Raw genomic sequence first — 27,850 nt, 5'->3', positions numbered from 1 at the left:
AAGAGAAGATGCATCTCAGGTAGTCGTATTACCCCATAGCGATTTGGGGGTAAATGGGATGGGTGCAGATTCCTTGGGCACCCATCCCTCTGGGCATCGGTAGCAGAACTGTCCCTGAAGGAGCGAGGGAATGACACCACCATTTCTGCATTCTTTATTCTCATTGCCTTTTCTTAGAATTTTTAAACTCTGCTCAGACAACGTTCAAGGGCGACTCTTTCGCCCTTCAAGATGAGGTGCCCGTACAGATATCGAGGAAACTAAATCATTATTTGAAAGAAAAGAGATTTAAAAAAAAAATGGAGATCAGTTAGCAAGCCCAAGATAATCATTTCTACTTAAGTCACATCCAAGAGTCTCCTAGACCTTCCTTTGTCATCTCTAACTCACCCCCTTTCCCATCTCGACCCCTACCCCCCGGCCTGGGCGCGGAGACTCCTCGTCGCCGTCCCCCGCCCACCAGCCTTCCTCCACCAGGACACACCCACCGTTCCTGGAAGGTGGGGTGCCGAGGCTGAGCTCCCGGGCGACCTGCCCTAGCGACCACCGCGGCCAAGGCTGAGCTCCCCAGCTGGGCCGGCCACTCGCAGGTGCCTCCTCCGCGCGCTCCCGCTCCCAGCCCGCGACCCTTTCCCGAAGCCGGGCGCGAGTTCCCGGCGCCCCCGCGGCCGCCGCCGCGCTCGCCCCTCCCCAGCCTGGCCCCACTCGGCCGCGCCCGGCGTCCCCGGTAACACAGGGACCCCCTCCTCCCGGGTGACCCGCGGCGCGCCGGGAGGGTCCCCTCGGCCGTGCGCCCGGCAGGTGCAGAGCAGCCCGGGACGCAGCTCTCGGGAGGCCCTAACCCGAGCAGGTTCCCTCCGCCCAGGGCGCTCCGTTCCGGAAAGAGACCCTCCTTCCCCACGTGCCTCCCTCGTCCTCCCCCCTGAGCCCAGAGTCCTCTCCGGAGGCCGTTTCGTGGGCGGAAGGTGCTGCTGCATTTTCTCTTTAGTAATAAAGAACACTCTCCCACCAGCGGCCCTCTTGGCGCAGTGGGCAGCGCGTCAGTCTCATAATCTGAAGGTCCTGAGTTCGAGCCTCAGAGAGGGCACGGTTGTTTTGCCTTCTTAAAATCTGAAATTTAGAGAAAATAATAACATTAACATGCGATGCCACCCAGTAAGGTAGTCTTAAGAGGGAACAGGCTCAGGTTCAGACTTCCAAATCCCAAATCCTGCAGCCCCCAAGAGCCAATCTGTGAGCCGCGGGTGTATAGAGACCCTTTGCAGAGCTGAGCGTTAGTACACACCCCCAATGACGGTCCACCCTCCCGCCAACCAGCTTCCAGCCCAAAAGGTCCGGTGGTAGGCGTTGTCCCTAGGTGGTTTAAGAGAGCCCCTTGGGTTGTGTCATTGATGATGTCCAAGCTCTGAGCCTTGCTATTGTTGACCTTTTCATTTTTGATAGTTTACAATTAGATCTAATTGTTGTGACATTCTTTATTTGTATTTAGAAGTACATTTCTTAATTTCCAAAACAGGGAAATTCTTAAGTTTTCTTATTTATTTCTATCTCAATTGCATTGTGTTCAAAAACATGTATTCTGTAAGAATTAAATCTGAATTTCTGTCAATATGAGGTCGTTTGGTAAATGTTCTGTGGAGTGGACTATGTATGAATTCTGTAGTGGTTGTGTGCATTGTTCTGAATTTTCTAATCAGTTATTCAAATCTCTATCCTCATGAAATTTTGTTTGTTTCTGTGAGAGGTACATTTGTCTATTTTGTCAACTTTTCTTTTATGTATTTTGAGGCTCCGTCAAGAGTATTCTTCAAACCCAGGGCTAAGGTCATGCTAGGCAAGTGCTCTACCATTGAGCTGCAACCCCAGCCTGAAAGCAGAGTTCTTTTATCTTCCTGCTGAATTAAAACCTGAATTAAACACATATAAACTGTTCATCTATATCTCAAATACTGGTTTTTGTTTTATATATATGTTGTCTAGTATAATACAGTGACATTGGTTTTCTTTTAGTGTACACGTGAAATATTTTTCAGTCTTTTTTGTTATTCTTTCTGTACCTTTATGTTGTCTCATTTAAAAAGTTATTTTAATTCATTCATACAACCTCTATCGATTAATTGAAATATTTGCTCATTTACATTTAATGTAATTGCAGATATATTTAAATCTACTTAAGTTTCTCCTTTTTTGTTCTGCCTGTTCTTTGTTGATCTTCTTACTTTTGTGTTCTTATTAGTTTGGATACTGAACACTTGTTTAATATTCTTTTTGTAATTAGCCTAGAGATTATAATACTCCTCTTTGACTTATCAACACTACTGTTAATTGGGGCTTTTACTTTTTTCTTTTTTCCAGAAAGGAGTTTGTTAGAATTTCTTGGTCACTCAAAATTATTTCCCTTCAAACTTATGTGACTTTGTTTTCAATTTCAGTTCTTCTGGACATAGGCCTAGGAGCAGAATGGCAGATTACATGATAACAATATGTTTAGCATTCTGAAGACTGCCAAACCATTTTTCAATGTGGCTGCACCATGTTGTTTATTCTTTCATCCCTTGATAGACATTATAAATTTTGGAATTCTTTGTTGCTATGGCCCAGAAGAATAGATTTACTGATGGCCTCTACCCACTGTTTATTTTTAAATGGATGCTAATTGCTTATATTACTTTGAGGAATACCAGTAACAGCAGAGGTAGGCAAACTACCCAGAAGGACAAATCTGTCCCACTGCTTCTTTTTACATATGAAGTTTTATTTATAAAACTCTTACTCATTCATTTATGTATTATCTGTGGCTGCTTTCATGCTACAGCAACAGAATTAAGCAGTTGCAACAGAAAGTCACACAGCACAGATTAAAATATTTTCTACCTGGCCCTTTAAGAAAAAGTTTAGTGTTTCTAACACTACAGTAACATACAGACCTCAAAACTAATAAAAGTTCAAATACAGGTTTATTTTCCTCCCATGTAATAGTCCAAAGTGGGCCTCTCTGCCCTGCCTTCGATGCATGAAAGCATCCTGCACAGGATGCTTCTGCCTTATGATTGTAATGCCCTGGGGTCTTCACCTCATTTACTTTGAGCTGGTAGAATGAGAAAGTCTCTGGAGGGGACAGGACATTCTGCCTCTTTAGGCCTGGCCCAGAAATAGTACATATTATTCAATCATGTTCTGTGGAGAGCCATTCTGACACGTGATTGGGTGACTCCCGTTAAGGGCCTGAGGCGCTCTGGCTGTGTCGGAGCTTTCCCGACCCTTTCCTGATGAGAGAGCCCATCCGTGTGGGGGTGTGCGTGACCACTGACCCCGGAGACCCAATCACTGACCCTGACCTTGGAGTACAGCCCCCCCTCAACCTTCATTGGATGGAATTCTCCCCTGAATCTCTTGTTCCCCAAATAAAAAGCTACTCCCAGGCGTGTTCGCTCTCTCTCTCCTGCTAGCCCAGAGTAATCCTCGCTGCCCTGCTGGGCGGCTGGAGGCGGGAACCAGGGAGGCGAGCCGTCTCGGACCTAGCAATGTAAAATAAGGTACTGGTTTGTGTGTTTTATTTTGATCTCTTCTAACTAACTTAATGCCAGAACCTCATTAATGAAACCACTGCGCAGGCCGCGTGGTAGAATGTTCCCCTGGCAAGAACTGGGGACATGACCATGTCTAGAAGCTGCAAAGAATGAGACAGTTGGTCCCAGGCTGTGAGGATTCCTTGAAGTGACAACTCCAAGCTGCAGATTTCAATGGGTGGCTGCTACCTCAGCCATGCAAAGAGGCAGATGGAAGAAGACCAGAGAGCAGGACTGTATCCCTTTATTTCAGGAGCTGGGGCTTTTTCAAGGAAATACTGCATTCTCAAATAGGAGGAAGGTGTCCTGAAATAATGAGATAGGCAAGTTTGACTGGTACCAAATGCCAGGATGAGGACCAGGGCTTATACAGAGTGAGGTACAAAGAGGTAGCTTGAAGTAGGAAGTTCCTACATTACCCAAGTGAGACCCACAAAGGGAGCCAGCCTCAGGACATGGGGAGACCATCTCCTGGGTTTCTAACTCAGGTAGTGACTGAGCATCGTGGGTCTAGCCACTTCCTGATACCATCTGAAAGTTTGTATATGTACAGTCATCTTTTGGTATCTGTGGGGTACTTGTTCCAGAAGCTCCCATGGATAGCAAAATCCCTTTTATAAAATAGCATAGTATTTATATATAATCTGCACACATCCCCCACACCCTTTAAGCCATCTCTAGATTACTTACAACACCTAATACAACCTAAGTGCTATGTAAATTGTTGTCATACTGTATTATTTAGGAAATAAAGAAAAAACCTCTATATGTTCAGTATAAAAGCAATTTTTTTTCTTAATATTTTCAGTCCATTGTTGGTTGAATCCAAGGACACAGATAGAACCCACAAAGGCCTAACTATACATATTTTTTTCTTGAGCTTTTTAAAGATTCTAGTAATTCTTTGATCTCGCAGAAAAAGATTACAAACAGAAGTAAGTCTGGTCTATAATTCCTGTCCCACCTGCAAGGAAGTTAAGAGAGTACACTTCCATTTACTAAAGACAGGGATAACCAATCTATTACAATGACTTTATTATTTGAAAAAAAATGGACACATATCCAGGCATTTTGGATTATGCTTTGCTGTTTTATTAATTAAAGGCCATATCTCATAACATTTCCTGCCAAAACCCAGAAATCAGAGGCAGAAAAATAATATAGGAAAAGCCTCAAGCCATATAATTTAAAACCCGAAGTGCAGGCTGGAGGTGTGGGAGAGGGCAGAAGACGGGCCATGAAGGCTGAGGCAAGAGGACGACAGCTGTTGAATTTGCCCAGCATGCTAAGTCACACTGGCCTTCTCGGGGTCTTCACTGGAAGGACCATGGTGCATGATCTTCAGTACATGAGCTGGTAAACCGTGGCACTGTTCTTGGAGCCCGTGACCAGATACCGGTTGTCAGAGGAGATGTCACAACACAAGATATCTGAGGACTCCTTTACCTAGAAGGAAAGAGGGGGTGGAAAGAGGGATGGTATGCAGGGGCTTGAGCCAGGCATGGGAGGTTTCATTTAGGACTATTTCCAGGCTCGCACAGCCCAGAGGTTTGGTCTGGAAACAGGGCCCGGTCTTGGGGCTCGAGGTAGAAGCCGTGAGTCCACGGGATCTTAATTCTCAGTGCCCTCCTTGTGTAATGCCCTGGATCGCTGTCTTAGAGGCACTGCCTGGCACTCTCTCTCTCTCTCTGGGTCCAACATCTGGATCTAGGACCGTGAGCTCCAAGTACCTGGTTTGCACATCCCTCCTCCAGTACCTGAAACAGCCTTTGTAGAGAAGGTGCCGCTAAACAATGGATGGACTCGTCCAGTGTGGTCACAAAATAGCTGCCTGGAAGAGGAAAGAACAGAGGGGGAGCGAGAGGCTGAGCCCACATCCCAGTCCCAACTCTGTCCTCAACTAGATGGGGGGAGGGTGACTCTCTTTCTCTGCCTCAGTTTTCCTGTCTGTAAAAATCAGAGACGTGACCCAAACCATTGCCTTATCTGCCTCCAGCCTCCCGTCACACACATGTACCACTGAATGGGACCATCAGGTGGCTTCGTGCCACTTCTGTCTGTCTGTCTTTGGGCTGTCTGTCATTCTATATAGGAAGCCAGAAAAGAAACAGGGGTGAGTAGAGAAAGAAGATGGGAAAGTGGGTTCCAAACAGGAAGTGGAGGGGCCACCTGCTTCTCCCTCACCACAGGAGGAGAACTTGAGGCTGTGGTGGTGGGTGTATTTTTGTAGGACAGCCTTGAACTTCTCCTTCCGATGAGTGTGTAGGATTATGATATCACTCGTTCTCAAGCCCACTAGCATCCATTCCTCGCTAGGATCGTGGGTAATGCTGAGGATCTGTTTGGAAAAAGTTTTGGGATCAGCATTCAGAATTGCCAAGGCCGTGGTGCATGCTGCCTCTTCCAACCTGGACTCCCCCACACACCGGCCGCCACTACCTGCATCCAACCCCCACGGCAGGAGCACTCAGCCCCAACATGGCTGACCAGGTACCTCATTCTGTAAATTGAATTGCTGAAGCCTCTGGTAGCTCCGCAGGTCCCAGGAATACAAGCTGGTGTCTTCACCTCCCGTCCAGAATTTATTGCCTGCGATGTCAACACAGCGGGACCCGTATATAGGGACTTCGTGTTTCCTGGTGAGAAAACCAACTCAGAGGTCCAGGGGTAGGATGGGGCCTCCAGCAGTTTCAGGGCCAGGGAGTCCCAGATATATCTTCCACACTGCCTCGAATCACCCTACTGCCAAGAGGGGAAGGTGAGGTGTCCCAGCCAAGCCCCCCCCCCAGGGGCACCTGAGTAGCTCTGGAGAGAGGTCATACCTGATCAAGATTTGGTTCTGTAAATCCCAGATCTCCACAAATCCTCTGAAACAAGCCAGGCAGATATGAGCATCAGAGGAGATGGCCAGAGAATAGCACATGGGGCCCGTGGAGGCCAGCTGTGCCCTGACGCGGGGTGTGGGCGCCAGGTCCCAGAGAGTCAGGGTCTGGGACACGCCTCCCGTGATCAGGCTCTGCTCATCGGGAAACAGCTTGCAGGTGAGGACACAGTTCTGAGGGTTCTGCAGGGACAGAGCACACTCGTGTCACCTTGCCTCGCCGAAGTAGAGGCCTTCTTTGGGTTCCCCATCCCTACTAGAACACCCTGACCTGCAGGTCCAGCTGGGCCTCAGGGGCCTTGTCCCAGGCGTGCAGAGCACTCTCGTCCCACACCCTGATGTAGCCGGAGCCACACGTGTACACGTGGCGGGTTGCACCACCGACGGCCACCGCGTAGACTCTCTTCCCGTGGCGGAGCATACCAACCTTCCAGGAATCCCGTGGGGGCCTCTGCCTGACCACCACTTCACCTGGAATGGGAGGCTGGGAAGAGTACAGGGTGGGAGGCAATGAGAGGGTCATGGCCTTGACCTGCTGCCACCCACGGGGACAGCACGGTCCTGTCCACTAAGCAAATTCCTAACCATCAATGCATCCAACAGCAGAGTGTGGCTCCAGGCTCCCTGGGCCACATCCCTTGAAGGAGTGTCACTGGGAGCTGAAAGGCCTACTGTGGGGCTGGTGGGAAGAGGAGGGCAGCTTCCTTCAGGGCACCACCACACGTGGGGAGGGAGGGAGAGCACAGATGCACTGTTTCTCAACTAGCAGGCAGGTGGGAGAGGGAGGCTCGGGGGTTAGAGACCAGGACAAGAAGGTACTTACAACCGCTCTGAGGAGTGACCAGACTTCTCCACTGGGGGAAGGTGAAGAAGAGGGATGGCCTGCGGGAAGACAGGACAGCGACACCCACCGGCTGGTGGAGAGGGTGTCAGCACCGAGAGGTGCACGTCTAGGGGAGAGGGATGCTCTCCTGACGCCAGGGCCCCGTTCCGTCGCCTTCCTGCCCACACTGTCACAGCCAGTACTTACCAAGCGCAGATCCTGGTAGGAAGCTGTGACAAATGAGAGGAGGAGGCATGAAGACAGGGCTTCCTGCAGGAATCCCCTCTCCCCAGGGACAGGGGGCCGCCCCACCCGGTCTGGCTGAAAGAGCCCCACCTGGGGCCAGCCTCTGCTGCCTCTCCTGGTTCTGCCCCCGAGAACCACATGGCCCGGAGCTCAGATGTGTCTAGGGTCTGCAAGTCCCACTGCTGCTGGGTCATACTGCTCATCTCCTGATAAACAGGGCCATGCTGCATGGGGGGACATGGAGGGATCTGGAGCATTTCATAAGGACTGTCCAGTTGGTACTGCACTTGTTCATGCTGAGAAGAAATACCAGAGCTTTCTGGCATATTCCTTCTCTCCTCTGGTTCATCATAAATCCTGAGTATACTGAAAGAGTCCTCTTCCTTCTCTCTACTCATGTCCTGGATCAATGAAGTGCCTGAGCCACCTGGCTCTAGGGCTTCAGAAATAGACCCACCAAACAGATCCTGATCCCCTGTAACAGGAAACAGAACAGAGGCAGGAATGCAGATGTGCCACGCGGGATCTATCTGGAAGGGTCTGATATTCCTTTTTCAGGGCAAGACCTCAAAGTGGTCACCGGCTGACTTTTGTACTAAGCATTGGCAGCAACAGAGTCCAGGCTGAGAGTTTCACACAGGCACCCTGAGAGGGAAGGATCAGGTAGGTTTGTTCCTTTTCCATGCATGGCCTGCATTTCTGGTCATATAAAATCAAACTCACCCTTTCATCTGAACACACACATTCTAAATGAGGGTCCATCCCGAGGGTAAATAAAATACGAGCAACAGGAACACCACACTCCAGTCATCTTGCCCCTGGGAGGGGGCAGGGTGAAGGAGATGAAGGCCATGCAAACTCAAAGCATCCCATCTGGATGGACAAGAACGCATAATGATAAAGAGGTTGGCTCAGAGGTAGTGTTTTCTATCCTCGGGAATCGTTCTAAATGGAATCGTCTGTGTAGAATACTCGTCGTTGTATAAGGTTAGTGGCAAATAACGAACGTAACACAGGGTGTTTGGTCGTGAATTATGCCAGGAACCAGGGCTCTGAGGACTTAAGGCAGACTCGGTAACTTCCTTCAGGAAGATTCCATTACAGTCTGTCCAAAAACTAGTCCTAGAAAGGCCCTGGAGAGACCCAGAGCTCTATTCACAGATCATCAGGAGCTACAAGGCACCACAGTCCTCCAGTTAGGAGTGTAGGCTGACAGGTGGGCTCAGTCCTTGGCCCCAGCGGGCACAGGGAGAACCCAGGCCACCTGCCTTTGGGAAGCTATATTGCTGTGTTTGACTCTGAACTAAAGGTTTCATGAGGCTGATCTCATTTTATCCTCACAACCGTGTGCGCCACATTTTATTGGTTTTTCATTCATTTATTTGCAGAGCCGAGGATCAACCCCAGGGCCTCCAGCATGTCGAGAAATGCTCTCCCACTGAGCTACACCCCCAGCCTGTGTGGGCCACACTTTGTAAATTTAAAAACTGAAGCTCAGAGCAGGTGAGCAATAGGTTCTGGATCAGACAGCTAGAAAAACCTAGAAAAGAAACTCAAATGCTGTCTTTCTCAATCTTTTTTCTACCTAACCATTAGAAGAAATATCCACCATAATTACCAAAGCAGTTACCCTCTGACCTAGCTGTTCATTTTCATGAATTTATTCTGCGGATACAATTGGGTCTATACAAAATATATATATACACAAGGTGGGGTATTACAGCACTGTTTGTGACAGCAGACGACTGGACAAAACCCAAATGGCCATATGAGGGGATTGGTGAAATCAATTATAGCATATCCACATACCAGAATACTACACATTTGTTAAAAATAACAAGGACACATAAATTGATATGGAAAATTCCAAGGCTGTTAATAAGTGGGGGGAAATGCAAAGTTAAGAACAATGTGCAAAATAAGTAACCTTTGTGTGAAAGGATGGAAATGAGAATTTATCCTTATATATGTTTGTATGCACACAAAAAATCAGGAAGAGTGGTTGCCTTTGAGGGACAGAAGTTAGTAAACTGGAAAGAAGAATGGGAGGGAAATTAGTTACCATGTAGCTTGGTAGAAATTTTGCATATTTGCAGCTACTTCAGCCTAAATTTAAAAATTGTGAGAGTTAAAGCCTCTTTCTCAGCTAATGGCCATTTTTCTCCCCCCCCCCCCAATGGTAATCCCCATGATTCTCAAGTAGTTGTTCGGTTAATTTAACCCATCCTCCCAGAGATGTGGCAGGCTTCCTTTAACTGGAGACACCAGGGCTGAGATAGCATGGAGCATGGGCACTCCCCGACTATAGCGCCAGACCTCCTATCCAGGCCCCCTTTGGGAAACTGGGTAAAGCTTAAAGACAGTGAAGCTGTTTAACCAGCACTTCTGACTTCAAATTAACCTGAATTTCATCCTATGAATTAAGGCAAGGTTTTCTGAAAAGAGTAGAAGAAAGGATCAATCTCACTGGGGAGCTCACCCTGCCAGCCAGAGAAGCACCCACACATCCCCCACCACAGGAAGCTCACCTCAGAAGACAGGGCAAACCCTAGGAGGTGTAAAGTCAGCAGAATGCAGACCCAGCCAGGCCCTCCCCCATCCCTAGACCCTCCCCTCCAGACTCAGGCACTGCCCAGGGCTGCTATTTGTAAACCTTAGCCTAACAGATAAGGAAGCCCTGGGTCAGAACTCGGGTCAGCTGTTGGGCCTCTGCATGAGTGGTCAATTACTAGGCCCAGATTTCCAATTAACACTCGTGTCTTTGGGTGGGGGAAAGACAGGGACTTCCCCCCAAGAAAGTTCATGGCAGAAAGAAGATGGGGTGATAAACTTGGGGGGCATAAGCCTTTGAACTGGGTTCCAGCTGCCCTTCAAGAACTAGTGTTTGAGCAAAGGCCAGCTGGGTGCCAACTCTCATCTCTAGAGGAATCCCTCCCTCTGCTCCCAAGGCTGACCTTGGGCTGAAGCCTACAGGGCAATCAGGAGAGGGGGGAGGAGCTTTCCCTTTTCTTCTACCTGCTCTGCCTGAACAGGATGGCTCTGTGTTTGCTGCCTTTTTACCAGAGTCTCTCAAAGTGAGGACCAGGGAAACCCTGCACCTCTGTAGTGGTTCTTCAATATGAGCATCAAAATCCCTGGAGGCCTGGTTCAGAGCGAGTGCTCCGCCCACCCCTACAAACTCTCATTCAGGTCTGGGTGAGGCCCAGACTTTGTGTTTCCATCAAGTTGAATGAAGGGGAAGCTGGACACCTGTCCTGCCCAGCTCCCCTCATCTGCTTCCTGCCCACCATCTACACCAAAACTACTCTCTACTCTGATTTCTTTCTCACTCATTGGCTTCCTTCCTTTGAAGCAAAAGTCCTAATATGGCTGCTGCTTGGAAATCTTTTACCACCCCTGACCTCGGCTCTTCAGAGCTCTCTGTCTCTCCCCTCCTCCTCACATCCCCTTTTCCCTCAAAACTTTCGTAGCCACCTATAGTCTTTAAGATAACTCTAGACTCCCTAGCTTGGCATTTAATATTGGGCTCTCTCCATCTCCCCCACCCTCTTCCCTGTTTCTGCCTTACCTGACCCCCAGGGGACGTAAGGGAGCATTTCCACACCTGGGCTTTGCCAGCAGCAGGGGACCACAGATCAGGCTCGGCCAGGCCCAAATCATCCAATTTAAGAGGGGGGTGGAGGAGACCTTGATATACACATAAATCCACACCCTGACTCATGAACCATTTATTTATTCTCACAGGAAACACAACAAAGAAGTAGAGCTTGGATTTTATTCCTAATCTGGAAATATGAGAATTAATTTGGGGAGTCAGAACCTCACATATACTCATCCAAGATCCCAAACAGGCAGAAGAGCTACAATGCAAATCCATATCTCTACGACTTTTTAAAATGTTTTTGAGGGACTAAGGCTATAGCTCAGGGGTAGAGTACTTGCCTCCCATGAAGGAGACACTGTATCCCAAAAAAATGTTTGAGAAAAACTGACTGGATCATAGGAGTTCTTTATATATTGTAGATATGCATCATCCTTTGTTAGATATGTGAGAGACCAATGTCTTTAAGCAATCTGGGCTACCTTTTAACTCTCTTAATGGTGACTTTAGATAAACAGAAGGTTCCCACATTTAGTTGTCTCTTTTACATTTTCTTTTAATATTAATTTGTTGTTGTTGTTGTTGTTGTTGGTTGGTTGGTTGGTTGTTGTTTTGTTTTTCAGTGATGGGGACTGAACCCAGGAACAGTCTACCTCTAAGTTTCTTCCCCGACCTTTTTTTCTTTTTCTTTCTTTTTTTTCAAATTTGAGATAGGGTCTCACTAACTTGTCCAGGCTGGCCTCAAACTTGTAGTCCTCCTGCCTCAGCCTCCAAGCTTCTGGTATTATAGGTGGGTACCATCACTCCTAGCAAGGCTAATTCTTTCTGAGTCTTGTTTGGAAAATGCTTGCTGACCCCAATATCATGAAGATATATACACCTTCATGCTTTTCAAAAAGCTACATATTTACCTTTCCTATTTTTGTCTATGAAATTTAGGACCTTGGTAATATCTAGAAGGGGTTTTAGGGAAAATAGAAGGCCCAGAACAGAGCCTGGGCCTTTCTCAGGGAGGTGGAATGTTGGAATGATTTTCATTAGGCTAAATAAAAGAAGCCACACATGAAAGTCCATATATTGTTTGATTCTTTTCATATGAAATATCTAGAAAACATCAATCCATAATATCAGAAAGCAGGTTAGCAGTGGCTGGAGGACATGGACCAGGGGACTGAGGCACAAGTGCTTGCTTACTAGGTATGGAGCTCCTTTTGGGGCAATGAAAAGTTCTGAAACTAGATGGTAATGATGAGTGTTAAACACTGTGAATGTACCCAAGTCACCAAATGGTACACATAAAAGGAGTTAAAAGTGGTAAATTCCATGTTATATGTATTTTGCCACGAGAAAAAAATAAGTAAAACCAAAGACTGGGTCATGAGTTAGAGGAACTGCAAATCCCAACAGCATTTTCCCTCTTCACCCTGCAAACTCCAGGCAGTTTTGCCTGTGCTTTTCTCACCTTGGCTCCCCTAGAAGAGCCAGACAGCTGCAGGTGCCTCTTCCAGAAGCTCTTGGCGGTTAGTCAAATGGGCAGAGGAACCTCAACCCCAGATGGGCCAACACCGGGGCCAGTGTGGGTCATCTGGATAAAACTGCAGACATCTGCCTCCAGATCTTTATTTTGGGGCTGGGTGCCCTCTAGTGAGCAAATGGAGAACAGGCCAACTCTCCTTCCACCTGTAAGGCTGAGTTCCTAGCAGGGTTCATTGGGTGGTTGTGTTCACAAGTAGCCTCCCCAACCCTGGGAATGTCTCTTTCTGTGCACTGTCCAGTGGGATTCAGCTGGATGCCTGCCAATGAAAATATATAAGCCATATATCCTCAAGCACAAACTCCTCTTCCTTTTCTGATTCATAGTCATCACCCATTCAATTGGGTACTGTGAACAAGGTCTGGGACTATCTGGCCCACTAAGCCTGTTGTCTACTAGGTTGGAACACCAGCAGCTCCCAGGGGACAGGATGTGGTGAGCGGGGAATCCAATGCTGACCAAAGAAACCAGGGAGGCCAGCCAGGGGCAGGTGGCATTTGAGCCCAGTTCAGTGTGGAGAAGAGCCTTCCAGATGGAAGGGAGGAAGCCGCTCCTCATTGTTCACCAGGTCCTTCGCTGTCAAGGGGAGCCTCCCAGCTCACCATGCCTAACCAAGTTCCTTTTCCATGAGATCACTGTGGTGTTCCCGGGTCCAGTAGGGTGCATTGTTCTGCCCACCCTGCACTGATTTCTTAGAACACTTGAGTTCTGAACCCTGCACTGATTTCCGTCCAGGATTACCTCTTACTTCCTGAGGGATCTTTAGGCACTGCCCAGGCCTCTATTCTGGCCTCCATCAACAACATCCCTTCCCCCTCCACAGGGGCAGCTCTATTTATGTAGGGTGTAGGGGGGGGGTCCGCTACTTTTAGGAAGGGTCGCAGTGTCTGGGCCAATCACCAGGGTGATTGGTCTGCAGCTGCAGGGTCCCCGGCTGGGCTCTGTTAAGTCCTGGGGCCCCTCCAGGCCTCGCCTCCCGCCCAGGGCGCGCCCCAGGAGATCCTTCCGCGGAAAGCTCAGTCCCTGGGGAGCTTGGGCCGGGGCAGAGGCTGAAGGGCCACCCTCGAAACAGGCCCACGGGCCGGCCTTCGCCTGGCCGAGGGACCTGGAGGCCTGCGGCTGGTGACCCTCCTCTCACCCGCTGGGCCCGCGGCTTGCGCTGGCCGCGAGGGGCAGCCGAGGGCGGGTGGGGAAGGGAACCTAATGGCTTCCTGCGCCGGGCTCAGGCTCCCCGACACGGGCCCGTCTCCGCCCACTTCCACTAGAAGGCCAGCACGAGGCCGGGCACTAGCCGCCTCCGCCGAGGTCCCAAGCCAGGAGCGGCCCCTCGGCGGCCCCTTCCTGGCAGCACGTGGCCTGCGGGCTCCAGGCCGGCGGAGCGCTGGGAGTGGCAGATACGCGGGGGGCGAGGGCAAAACAGCCCCTTACCGTGGCCCAGGGGACCTGGCGGCCTCGGGCTGGCGACTTTTTGCCACCCTGCTGGAGGCGGCTGGGTGGCAGCCGGAGGAGGCAGGTTCAGCGCGCCATGCAATCGGGAACTCTTCCTGGAGGCTGGGCTGGGCCTGAGGGTGGGTGGGATTTCGGTGGCCGGTAGGGGGTGGGTGCCACACCTCGGGAACATGGCAGCCACTCGTGGACCGGCGTGGGCAGCGGGAGATGAATCCGGAGCGGGAGGTGCAGGCCCCAGAGGCGAAGAGCAGGCAGCGGACCCCGGACCCTCGACCTGGCTGCGACGCTGGGCGGAAGCCTGGGAGCCGTGGAAGGTGCTGGGTGTGCCGAGGACCAACGTGTGTGGAGCATGTGTGCGGCCTCGTGGAGGAAGGCGCTGCCAGAACCCTGCCTGCCCCTGGTCTGGGGCACTAGCTCCCTCTGGAGCAGGCCCAGGCCGCTCATGTGCAGTTGCCCGGCTCTTGGCCTGGGCTGCCTGTGGAAGCGGCTGGTAAACATTCTGAAATGGAATGGAATGAGTGAAGGGGACGGATGTCCTTGGTTCCTGGTCAGGCCAGAGAATAACAGACAAAAGTGGAGAAGGGGTCTGGAGGGAGTGGAGACTTCAGAGAGGACAGGAGGCAATCTAGAACCTTCTTCTCAGAACCCTGAGCCCCACTGCAGAGGGCCACCAACAACGGGGCAGGGAGCAGTGTGATGACATTGGAACCCTGCTCCTGCCACATGGACCCTCCCAGCCCTGACCCTTGTGGGCCTCTCTCCAGGCTCTTCCCTGCTCACTCACTGGTGCCCTTCAGGAGCCATGTTTTCCTTTGAGCTTCCATTTCCCTTTCTGACCAGGAAAGGGCAGGCCAAGGTCAAAGGGTAGAGGGTTCCTGAAGGTCAAAGGGTAGAGGGTGCCCTGAGCTGCAGGAACAGACACACTGATATGGACTGAAGGAGAAAAACTTTAATCCCAGCCTGTGGGGGCACAGGCTTTAGTTGAAAAAACAAATGCTTTAGTGTAGGACAGGTGTCTCTGGTTCTGAGGCTCCTTGTTGTCCTCATAGGCCTCGGCTGGACTCAGGCAGTTCAGCTGGGGATAGTGACTGCCAAGACAGGATATTAGGATTCCTGGGTATTCAGACCATGTGACTTCATGAGGCTGCAGGAACCTGACTGCTTTCTTCACCCTCCCCAAGCTTAGGGTCTAAACAGATGTATCTTCCCTGGGCAGAAACAAACATACAGAGGGAGAGAAACATCAGGGACTATCAGGTCAGGGAAGGTCTTCCAGAGTCCTGGAAGCAGCCCTCCCCCTGTGTTGACCAAGGAACCTGAGGCTCAGAGAGGACATTGGTGGTAGATCTGAGACATCGGATTCTGTCACTAGTAATTCTCCATCTTCTTGGAGTCCCTGCCTCAGTCCTACCACAGCAGAGAACCTGTGGGCCCTGCAGAAAGCCAGGCTACAGGACACACTGTTCCCCTTCCCTGACCACCTCATCCGTGATCTGAAGAGGCTGCTCATGAGCTGAGAAAGTTGCAGTGAGCTCTGACCATCCGACCTCTCCCATGACCAGGTTAAGAGATAACATGAATTGCTGCTTTGCCCTGTGACCAGGGGATGTCCCACCATCCCTGGGCCTCAGCTTGAACCCCATGACCTGGAGCCCTTCTGGGTCTCACAATGCATGGTCTGGATCAGCCCTTATGAGCAAAGCAGGTGATCCAGGTCCTGTCTTCGCCTCTCTGTATAAGTGTGTTCTGGGGGCTCCAGGGTCTTCTTCTACATATAGCCAGCTCCTGGGAGTGCCAGGATGGGTCAGACTTACATGACAGCATCCCTGGGACCCTCAGTAAAGGTCCTATACCACATCACCAGCTTTCTGATAGGAGGGACTCCTTTGAAGCACTCAAGACACACTCCTTGCCAACACTTGATGCTCAAGCTATAGATTGCCAGAGTGGGCATGCCTGTGAGAAGGGATGACCTTTGGGGTGTCCCATGTGTGCCTCTATGTGCCTGTTTTGTGGGAGTTCTGGGGGACATTGTATGTGACTGCATGTCTATCAGAGGGTCTGTGAAAGATACCTTTGGGGCCCTCCTATGTGAGTCTGTGTGCATGCATGATTGGACAGCTGGTAATTCATCAGCCACACTGGGAAGGTAGGTTCTGTGATTACTCCATTTTTCAGATGATAAAATGGAGGCTTGGAGATAGAGGCACTTCTCCAGACCTCAGTTTTCTCACTGACATGCAGGGAAAATACAAAGACATCCAAAACATGGAAACAGGCAAAATGATGTCAGTGTGGCTTTAAAACAAACCAACAAAAATCATGCATTTCCTAAGCAATTCCCCTCAACTGTCTTTTGACTCTCCCAGGAATCCAATTCGGTTGAATTAACTCTGTAGAACCAATTGGGACTCAGCCCTTTCACAGCCAGTGAACTTGGCACAAATGTTAGAGTAGGGCCATGTCTTCTGCCTGGTTGAGAAGATGACCCTACATGAGTACAGTCTGGTGGCCATGCAAGACCAACTCATCCAGTTTGCAAGTCTAACCCATTCAGTTTCCAAAGTAGCAATCCGGCTTTGACTTTCCTTTTCCAACTGAGTATGTAAATCTCTTAGTTTTAATATTCTTGGAACCAATTACCTTGTCTTTCTGCTGATCCTCTCATCATAAGTACAAAATTCATGAATTAAACAGATACTAACATCCCACCCACATCCCGTGTAAGCGGTAGAAATAGGTTTCTCTCAGTGGAGTGGGATGGCTGCAAAATAAAGACTAAGAAAAATAGAGCAGGGGGAAAAGCCACAGAACACAGGAAGTAATTTTAAAATGGGGGGCAGGACAGGCTGGCTGATCTTAGAGATCGGGCTTCCACACTGAAAAGACAAAATGGAGCCCGTGCTTGCTTTACTTATATCGGGGAACATCATAGGTTTTCCGTGGAATGTTCTTTGCCAAATAAAGTAGGAAGTGGGCTGTCCAGTTCCCAGAGGATTAAGTCCAAAACCAGAGCTACAAGAGGGGTCTTCTAGTAAAGTGGAGATAGAGGTCCTGTGCCTTGGGCAACCCAATGCGCGTTGGGGAGCCTTGGATAGTTCCCAAGGATAAATTAAACCTCCGTGGCTCCATACCAAGAGAAGACCCTCAAGCAATTCACGGGTGGCTCCCCGCATTAAAAAAGGGTTCTAAGAATTTTTCTCTTTCAAACATGAAACCAGTATCAGTCACCTTCTTTGCCACCATTAGGCAGGCCTCAATCACAGTGTGAAATGTGCAAAATTTTGAATTCGACAAGCTGATCCTGTGTGCTGAGAGGTATTGTTGTTATTTTTCTTTGGATTGCTTTCCTCAAAAACTCCTTTGCTACTGCCTTCTTAAAAGACTTAATGGATGAATCCACTGAAAGAGAAATTAGGAAAACTATTCCATTCACAACAGCCTCAAAAAAACCCAAAAAACCTGGGAATCAATCTAACAAAGAGGTGAAAGACCTCTACAATGAAAACTACAGAACACTAAAGAAAGAAATTGAAGAAAACCTCAGAAGATGGAAAGATCTCCCATGCTCCTGGATAAGCAGAATTAATATTGTCAAAATGGCCATACTACCAAAAGCATTATACAGATTTAATGCAATTCCTATTAAAATCCCAATGACACTCTTCATAGAAATAGAAAAAGCAATTATGAAATTTATTTGGGAAAATAAGAGACCCAGAATAGCTAAAGCAATCCTTAGTAAGAAAAGTGAAGCAGGAGGCATCACAATACCAGACCTTAAACTATACTACAGAGCTATAGTAACAAAAACTGCATGGTATTGGCCCAAAATAGACTTGTATACCAATGGTACAAAATAGAGGACACAGAGACAAATCCACATAAATATGGTTATCTCATACTAGATAAGGGTGCCAAAAACATTCACTGGAGAAAAGATAGCCTATTCAACAAATGGTGCTGTGAAAACTGGAAATCCATATGTTGCAAAATGAAATTAAACCTCTATCTATCACCCTGCATGAAAATCAACTCAAAATGGATCAAAGACTTAGGTACTAAAACAGATATCCTGTGGCTAATAGAAGAAAAAATAGGCCCAAATCTTCCACCACATCAGCCTAGGATCTGACCCCCTTAACAAGACTCCTAAAGCACAAGAAGTAAAATCAAGAATCAATAAATTGGATGGGTTTAAATTAAAAAGCTTCTTCTTAGCAAAAGGAAACAATAACATGAGGAGAGAGCCTACAGATTCGGAGAAAATCTTTACCACATGCACCTCCAATAAAGCATTAATTTCTTGGATATATAAAAAACACAAAAAACACCAAAAAAAAACACACACACACAAATAACCCAATCAATAAAATGGGCTAAGGAACTGAACAGACACTTCACAGAAGAAGAAATACAATTGATCAACAAATATATGAAAGCGTGTTTAACATCTCTATAATTAGAGAAATGCATCTCACTCCTGTCAGAATGGCAATCATCAAGGATACAGACAACAACAAATGTTGGTGAGGGTGTGGTGAAAAAGGCATACTCATAAATTTCTAGTGGGACTGCAAATTGGTGCAACATAGAAAGAAGTATAGAGATTCCTCAGAAAACTGGGAATGGAACCACCATTTGACCCAGCTATCCCACTCCTTGATTTATACCCAAAAATCTTAAAACCAGCATACTATAGTGATACAGCCACATCAATGTTTATAGCAGCTCAATTCACAATAACTAGATTATGGAACCAACTTAGGTGTCCCTCAATAGATGAATGGATAAAGAAAAGGTGATATATATATACTCAATGGAATACTACTCAGCTTTAAAAAGCCAATCCCACAAAACCAAAGGCCAAATGTTTTATCTAATATGCAGATACTAATTCACAATAAGGCAGGAGGAGGCACTAGGGAAGAATAGCGTTATCTTAGATTAGGTAGAGGGAAGTGATGGGAGGGGAGGGGAAAGATAGTAGAATGAACCAGACATTATTATTGTATGTATATTTGTGACTACATGACCAATATGATGCTGCAACATGTACACTCAGAAATTATATCTCATCTATGTATGATATATCAAAGTGCATAAATGCATGTATAACTGTCATGTATAACTAATTAAAACAATAAATTTTTAAAAAGCCTTATTAAAATTATAAAAATGTTAAAAAAAAGCCTTAGTGGGAACAGGTGGAAATCAACAAACATGCCTATATCATGTTATGGTCCAAGTGACCCCCATAGGTACCTGGGGGACAGCTTCAGACTGCCCCTCCCTATACTCACCTGTATGAGCATGCTGTGGAGAAGACCCCAGGAGGCACGTGACCAGAAGCAGCATCTTCAGGGGTGAGTCATGGTTCCAGAAGCCCAGGAGAGGCCCTCAGTGCTGGTGAGACGTGATCTCTTTAGGTCCACCTCCTCCTACCTCCCCCACTCCCTCCTGGTCCTGCACACAATGGAGAATCTGGGTGATTCTATAGGAGTCCAATCTTTAAATGGTCTTGGATTTCTAGAGAATGAACACTCAACTGGGGACAGAAGTGGATATATGTCCCAAGCCAGGAGGGAGGGGGCTCTTGATGACAACAATGACACATGGCTCCTTCAAGGGGGATGTTTCTCAACTTCTCTATTATCCAAAATGTCTATCTTGAACTGGGCTGCATCTCAGAGGCTGGGGAGCTCCCACTGAGCTTGATGCTGAGCCATGAGAAGGTGGGGGATGGGCAAGCAGGGCAGGGTAGAAGAGAGGGTCTCGACCAAGTACCATGGACAAGCCTCGGTGCTAGGGATTCAAAATTGGTAGAGACTGCTGAACATGGGTACATGGGCATGTCTCGGGAGGGTTCACAACTTCATCTGAGTCGGAAACCAGAATGGTTAAGAACCCATTATATGTCCTCTGAGCTAGCTGCTAAACACAGATCGCCAGAGCCAATGGAATTTAGTCTCTATCTTGTCTACATTGCTGAGGGGCATCATGGGTTGTGTGTGGACTATATTGCACATCGCAACCTAGTGAATAAGAGAATCTGGTGTCTGGGAACTTCCAGTGGACACTTGCTCTGGTTGACTGCCCAGATACATCGTGAGCCCTATTCAAGCTCTGCCTGGTCCCACACAGCAGGGGAGATGGGATGACCTGTTGTAGCCACACAGCCCCTCTGAGATGGATGTGACCTGCCAAGATGCTAATTAACCTGCTGACTGAAAAATATCATGAAGCAAGACTCCCCCGGTAACCTGTCCCTGCCTTGGGTATACTCCAATGTTGCCCCACGGGAGCCATTTCCCGTTGTCTAGCCCCAGCTCCTATGTGGACTGGATCCATCAGGTGCTCCATCTTTTAAACCTAATTCTGACTTTGTCTTTTGTTCTTCACTAATTATTCTAAACTTTAATTTCTTAGGTGGTTTACACCATCCTTGGCAGGAAGAAGAACCCCTAACAAAGGACTGGCTGCCTCCCCATAATAAATGTTCTTCTGTTCCATAGATCAGGAAGCCATAGAACAGGAGGACATTGTGCCCAAGGTCACAGAACACAGAGAAAGGGTTGGTGGTAAAAGGACACTGTGCTTCCAACACAGCCAACACACCTGGTCAGTGTCCATACTGAGCTGGACCCTGATCAGTTTCCACAAGCTCCATATGGAGTCCTTCCCACCCCTAGACACAGCATCACTGCATACAGGTCATCCCACCAGCCACCAGAGAAATGACCCACTGTCTACTTAGGTCTTTCATGGGACCTCAGGAAGACCAAGGAAGATGGATGCCCTCTCAGTGTCCGCTCTCAAACAGCTCAGACACCCAAGAACTATGGAAGTGAGAGAGCAAGGAGGGCTGAGGTGAGAGCATGCATGAGAGGGAAATTTGGGGAAGAGGGAGGAAGAACAGAGAGGGATGGAGAGAGCAGGCCAAGATGCCCTGGGAGGAAGAGGGGGTGGCAACGTGAGGTGCCACTGGCATTGGGAGGCCCTGTGGAGAAGGAGTCAGGCCCTGTGGCACTCTCAAGATGAGACTATGAGGCAAGAGAAGGTACAGCACCTGCCCAGTGCCACCCACGAAGCCTCTTGGGCCCCAGAACCTGGGTCTGTTTGCTATCTGAGTCCAAGCCCTTGCGCCAGAGTACCCTTCTCAGTGAAGTGGGAGTGATGGCCCTCTCAGGCCTATGTCATGGGGGGCATGACACGCCAGTAGGGGGGGATGGGAAAAGCTCTGCTGTCCTCCCCTGAAGGCCTTGACTACATAGAACCCAGGGGGCCAGGGCTGCATCAGTGCCTCTCCGAGGGTCCCCTGTGCACACACCAAGCCCACCTGCTTATGTGGCACCACACTTCCTCCTCTGCTACCTGGCAGCCCACCCCTGGGCCCTGATGCTCTGCTGTGTAGGTATGCAGCCTGCCCATCTGGCCTGGTCTTTCCTTGGGGCAAGATCTTGTCAGGTCTCAGAGATTTCCCTTATGGAGTCTAGTTGGTTGTTCTGGAAGGCCTGGCCAGGACTATGGGTGTGGCATAAATGACTTAGGTCCTCCCTTGGATCTGCCTCATATCTGCAGGTCTATGCTTCTCTTGGGGTCACATCACGTGTCAAAGCCTCCCAACTCTGTCCTCACTTGTCCCCACGGGGACTCAGACTCTCTGAGCAGGAGGGGAGTTAGGTAAGAAAGGAACAAGAGAGGAAAGGAGGAGGGGACAGAGGAGTGGGAAGGGGAGTGGCAGGGGAGTGCGGAGAAGGCAGAGGCCAAAGGAGAGGGGGAAAGGAACCAGGAGTGGGGACAGTGCAGGCCGCTTCTGCTGGAGGTGTCTGCTCAGGTTCCCACAGCCAGTACGTGTGCAGGGCCTGCATGGGTACCTGTACGGGTAAGTGTGTGTCTGATTGCTGGTCGTGTTCGGGACTGGGGATCTGGCTGGCCCTTGTGACACCTGGGGGTTGTGCAAGTGTGTGAGGGTAGTCTGCACAGTTTGGGAACCAGACTCTGTGTTCAGGTGTGTTGGGAGTGTCCTGTGTGGCAAACCAGTGTTGCACCTTCTGAACTGGCAGGACCTCCACTCTCCTTCAGGGGAGCAGCCCATGGGTTCCTTATCTGTCAGGTCAGAGGAGGCCAAGCTCTTCTGGGAGGGAGTGCTGGTGCCCTTGGTACCCTTGCTCTGGGTCAAGGAGAAGGAGGCTTGTGCCTGGATGGAAAGCAAAAATCACTGTATGTGAAATAAAAATGCTTTTTAAGCTACGTAAACCCACACAAGTGTATTCTAACCATGTGGGCTGGGGTAGGTGCAAGAAGGATGACCCTTGGTAGGAGCAGAGAGCTTCAGGACACTGATGACAGGACTCTCCAGGAGTCCTGCCCACCCATCAAGTCCTTGCCTCACTGTATCTGGGGGCCCAGAGTGGGGACCATATGTGGAGTCACTGACCTGCTCCCTGCAGCAGTGGCTGCTGCGGTCCCTGATCGTGCCAACTCTCAGCTGCTGTCAGGCTTGTGTCCAGGCTGCAGCACCTGGCTTGGTCTTTCTTCAGGGTGAGATCTTGTCCCAAAAGGCCCTCAACCCCATTTAAATAGGCCACTAGAGACTCCTCTCTCCAAGCCATGAGACATGCCCATGCAAATTCTAATAGAGATAGAGCATGAATTTCTCTGGAAAGACCCACATTACAATAAAAGAACACTTGTTAGGGCTGCCCTGTCTGTCCCACTTCCTTTTCTGCAAAGGAGATTCCATGGTGTCATACCACACTTGTCAACATATGTATTTTCCCACCACTCTTAACAAAGATGTGGTCTGAGAGTCATCTGTCACCTGACCTGTCAAATCTGCATCCTACGACTCTATTGACCTTTCAGCTCTTCCCACTACATAATGTAATCTTTACAAAGTGAGTTTTCTTTTGCCTTGTATTTTAGTTGGTTTTCTGGAACAAATACATGAGATGAAAAGCTTAAAAAGCAGAAAGGTTTAGGGGCTGGGGTTGTGGGTCAGCGGTAGAACACTTGCCTAGCATGTGCAAGATGCTGGGTTCAGTCCTCAGCACCACATAAAAATAAATAAAAGTATTGTGTCCAACTACAACTAAAAAAATTATTTTAAAAAAAGTGGAAAGGTTTATTTTGGCTCCATTTCAGAAGCGTCAGCCCATGATGGATTGGCCCTGATGCTTTGGGGCTATGCAGCATGATACAACATGACGGAAATACATGGTGGTGGAAGCTGCTCACCTCATTAATAGCAGTTAGCCAAAGAGAGAATAAAAGAAAGAGACTGGAGTCCCACAATCCCTTGGAAGGACATGGCTCCAATGACCTAGGCTCCCACAAGGCCCCAGCTCTGAAGGATTTGTATCACCTTCCAATAGATGAGGACCAAGCCTCACATGAGCCTTTTGGGAGACATTCCAGATCTAAACTATAGCATATTGTAAGCAAGGACTTTTAGAACAAATTTCTCATAAAAAATTGACCAGGGGCTGGGGATGTGGCTCAAGCGGTAGCGCGCTCGCCTGGCATGCATGCAGCACTGGGTTCGATCCTCAGCACCACATAAAAATAAAGATGTGTCCACCGAAAACTAAAAAATAAATATTAAAAATTCTCTCTCTCTCTCTTAAAAAAAATTGACCAGGTAATATAACTTTGGTGTGTGGCTTTCTCCAGTCTTCTTCTCCCTGAGGAACTGCACCTGAGTTTCCAAAACCTTCTATGTTACAGTCTACTCCAGCTCAGCAGAGGTCAGAGCTGCACTTCTCTCTTCTTAGTTAAAATTCTTAAAGAATTCTTTTCCTTCAATAGTCTTTTTAAAATTTCATGTAAAGTTTCATAAGATTTCTAAGATTTCTGAATTTTGTTGTCATCTTTATTTTCTTTTTCCCTTGGGTCCAAATTAAGGATTCATCTTATAGCAAATGAGGTGAAAGTAAAAGGAAAGACAAAGATATTCCATGGAAACCATAACCAAAAGGGAGTTGAGGTGGCTATATTAATAACAGTCAAATCAGACTTCAGGTCAAAAATTGTTACAAGAGAAAGATAAAGACCTTACATATTGATAAAAGGCTTGATTCATCAAGAAAGCATAGCAGATTACTAAGGCATGAATGTTTTCTGTTCCCTCAAAATTCACATGTTGAAGCCTTATCACCAGTGTGATGATTTTAGGAGGAAGGGCCTATCAGAGGTGATTTTTTTAGGCTCTGCGCATACAAATGGGATTAATTCTCTTTTAGAAGAGAGTCCAGAATGCTGCTTTGTCTCTTGGTCTATCACGTGAGACAATAAAAACCATCTATGAATCAAGAAACCGGCCTGCATTGGACACTGAATCTTCCAGCACCTTATTCTTGGACTTACCAGCACCCAGAACAGTGATATTTTTGTTTATAAGCTACTACATTTATGGCATTTTGTTATAGTACCCTGAATGGATTATATAAAATATCAGACCTCCAAAATGCATGAGGCAAAAATTGACAGAATTTAAGAGATCGGACAATTGTTCTACAATAGTAGAAGACCTCAATACCCCCACCTTCAATATGGATAGAACCAGAAAAAAAGATCAATAAGGAAAAAGAGGATTTGGACATATTACAGACTAACTGGACTTAACAAGCATATACAGAAAATTCCACCCAAAACAGCAGTGTACTCCCTGAATACATACAAAACATTCTCTAGGATAATCCAATGCACGAAAACTAATGATATCCTATATGCTAGTAACAAACAATATAAAAAGGTATTTAATAAAACAATTCTATAATAGCATTGAAAAGAAAAAATACTTAGGAATAAATTCAACTAAAGAGGTATACAACTTATAAACTGAAAATTACAAAACAAATCCTGAAAGATAAAAGAAGACCTACATAAATAGAGATAACCTGTGTTCTTGGATTAGAAGTCTAAATATTGTTAAGATGGCAATACTTGGGGCTGTGGCTGTGGCTGAGTGACAGAGTGATTGCCTAGCATGTGTGGGGCACTGGGTTCGATCCTTAGCATCCCATACACATACAAAAATAAACACATAAAGGCATTCTGACCATCTACAACTACAAAAAAAAAATGTTTAAAAAGAAGCCAATACTTCCAAAATCAATACTTAGAGTTCATGTAATTTTTTTCAAAATTCCAAGGGCCTTTTTGCAAAGAGAGAAAAGCTGATCCTAAAATTTATACGGAATTGCATTGCAAGAGACCCTGTATAAGCGTTTGATATCCGAAATTTAGGAAGAACTTAAACCTAACAAACAAGAGACAAGCAAATCAATATAAAAACTTGCAAAGAACTTCAGTAGAATTTCTCTAAAGATACACAAGTGGGCAACAAAGTACACAAAAAGCTCCTCAGCATCATTCATCATTAGTAAAATGCAAATAAAACTAGAATGAGATAACAACTCGTGCCCACTGGGATGGCTATGAGAAAAAACATATTAGAAAATAACGAGTGTTAGTGAGATTATGAAGAAATTGGAACTTTCATAAACACTTAAGGAAATATAAAATGTTGCAGTGTCACCAAGCATACAGTCCCTGGGTTCAATTCCCAGTACCAAAACCAAACAAAAATAAAACACACATTTATTCAACATATGTACATCAACTGATGTATGGATAAACAAAGATGTAATCTATCCATCAATGGAATATCAATACATAGTATTAACATATACTATAATATGAATGAACCTAGAAAACAAATTACACTAAGTATGAGAATCCAAGTAACATATCGTATGCTCCCATTAATATGAAATATCCAGAATGGGAAAGTCCATAAAGACAGAGAGCAGATTAGTGGTTGCCAAGGTTTGGGATGTGGGGAAAAAAAGAGTGACTGATTCATAATTATGGGATTTCCTTTTGGGGTGGTAAAAGAGTTCAAGACCAAGTAGTGATGATGGTTGCACAACATTGAGTATATTAAATGTCACTGAATTGTACACCTTAAAAAGGTCAAAAGGATCACTTTTATGTGCATTTTATCACAATTTTTACTTTTTTCACCTTTTAAATTTTTGAGTGAATGGGATTTGGTGTTACATATTTGTACATGCCCAAAATATCACAATATAATTTGGTCAATATCATTCCCCAGTATTTCCCCTTCCCCTAGTTCCTTTCCTCTGTTCTACTGATCTCCCTGGCCTTTGTCCTTTTTCCTCTCTGGCTTCCACCTATGACAGAAAACATACAACCCTTGACCTTCCAAGTTTGGTTTGTTTTGCTTAATATAATATTCACAAGCTCCATCCATTTTCCTGCAAATGATATAACTAAAAATCAAGAGTAATAACAAAAAAAATTATGTAAACCAAGTCATTTGATTTTTGCCTGTGGCATAAGAAATACATTTGATATTTTTTCCCCATTTCTGGCATAAGAGCTCCTAAAACCATTGGAATTTCCTGATTTGTGTGAAGAAGAATGTTATTCATAATGAGCTCTCTTCAATCACACCTGAGTTTATGTTAATAAAGTGACCTTAGTGGCCCCCTAGTAGCTTCAAGACTGGTTGCCAGAGGAATCAACCATAGGCTTAAAAGGATAGGGACTTTCAGCCCCACCCTCTGACCTGTGGGAAGGAGAGACTGAATTATTCACCAGTGGCCAAATATCTAGTTAATCATAGGCACATAATGAAATCTCCATAAAAACCCCAAATGAGTTGTTTCTGGAATGGAGAATGTGTTCATGTGCCAGTAGTGGTACACCCCAACCTATGAGGACAAAAGCTCCCACACCTGAGATCCCTATAGACCTTGCCCTAAGTACCTCATCATCTGGCTGTTCACTTGTACCCTTTATGATGTCCTTTATAACAACTGGAAATTGTCAAGTGTTTCCCTCAGTTCTGTGAGCTGTAGTAGGAACATGAGCAAAGGATCATGGGAACCCTCAATTTGTAGTCAAGTCAGTCAGAAGTGGGGTAACTTGGGGACCCCCTTCATAAGATGGGTACCTAAAGTAGGAACAGTCTAAGGCTTTATTCCAGGCAGTGTCAAAATTGATTTACATTGTAGAACACCCAGTTGGTGTCCACAGAGAACTGAATTGCCTAGTGTGGAAACCCACACACTGGGCATCAGATTTATTACACAAAACCACCATCTAGAAATGGACTTTTGATTAGTGTTCAACGATTCTGGAACATTAAATTCTGAGATATCAAGATTTCAGATTTTTGAAAATTCATCATTTGGCATTCTCTCATCTGCTTTCCTGCCCAGCCACAACTTGTCATAGCTGAGGAGAGGGTGATCTCCCAGGACGGGCAACCCTTTTCAGTTCTCCACCCTCCTCACTACTCATTGTTACTGAATATCTTCACTCTTTATCTCATCCTTGTAGGATAAGGAACTTTGCCTACAGAACTTTTGAGGAGTTGGCAGTCTCACTGACCAGCAATTGCTTATCTTCATGTAGCCACGGAGGACACCCAAACATGAATATCTGAAGAAACAGAAATACTTTCAGTTTAAGTATCTAAATAATTGTTCTGCATTGTTTTGCATGGGGGGGGGGGAGTTCTCTTGTCCTTGCATCTTGCTTGAGTTTTTCCTAGTTGGGCCTCTTACTCTTCAGCTTCCTGAAAGTTTGAGTATTCTTTTAATTGCTTAGAAATTTTTAAAGGGGTGGGAGATTATCTTCAAAAGAATACCTTTGGACTTCCAAGATTTTCATGGAGTCAGAGACCTTAAAATGCACTAATAAGAATGGGAAT

At 46.9% G+C, this 27,850-nt stretch overlaps 1 protein-coding gene across 1 annotated transcript; it reads right to left on the bottom strand.

Moving 5' to 3' along the window:
* Window positions 1-4,746: 4,746 nt before the first annotated feature.
* TLE7 (TLE family member 7) lies at window positions 4,747-19,491 on the bottom strand. Its single transcript, XM_081274730.1, has 11 exons — window positions 19,407-19,491; window positions 13,931-14,602; window positions 12,583-12,592; window positions 10,474-10,486; window positions 7,274-7,640; window positions 6,722-6,934; window positions 6,392-6,633; window positions 6,064-6,205; window positions 5,754-5,907; window positions 5,327-5,400; window positions 4,747-5,015 (listed from the first exon to the last, which is right to left on the bottom strand). Exons 1-11 carry the CDS (start codon window positions 19,416-19,418, stop codon window positions 4,911-4,913), a joined length of 2,004 nt encoding a protein of 667 aa, XP_081130856.1. The 5' UTR covers window positions 19,419-19,491; the 3' UTR covers window positions 4,747-4,910.
* Between the last annotated feature and the right edge of the window lie 8,359 nt (window positions 19,492-27,850).

This window comes from Spermophilus citellus (assembly GCF_964194105.1).
Source record: "Spermophilus citellus genome assembly, chromosome: 18".
NCBI classification, from domain to species: domain Eukaryota; kingdom Metazoa; phylum Chordata; class Mammalia; order Rodentia; family Sciuridae; genus Spermophilus; species Spermophilus citellus.
Note: the sequence above shows the minus strand (reverse complement) of the source record. Positions and strands in the feature narration are given on the sequence as shown.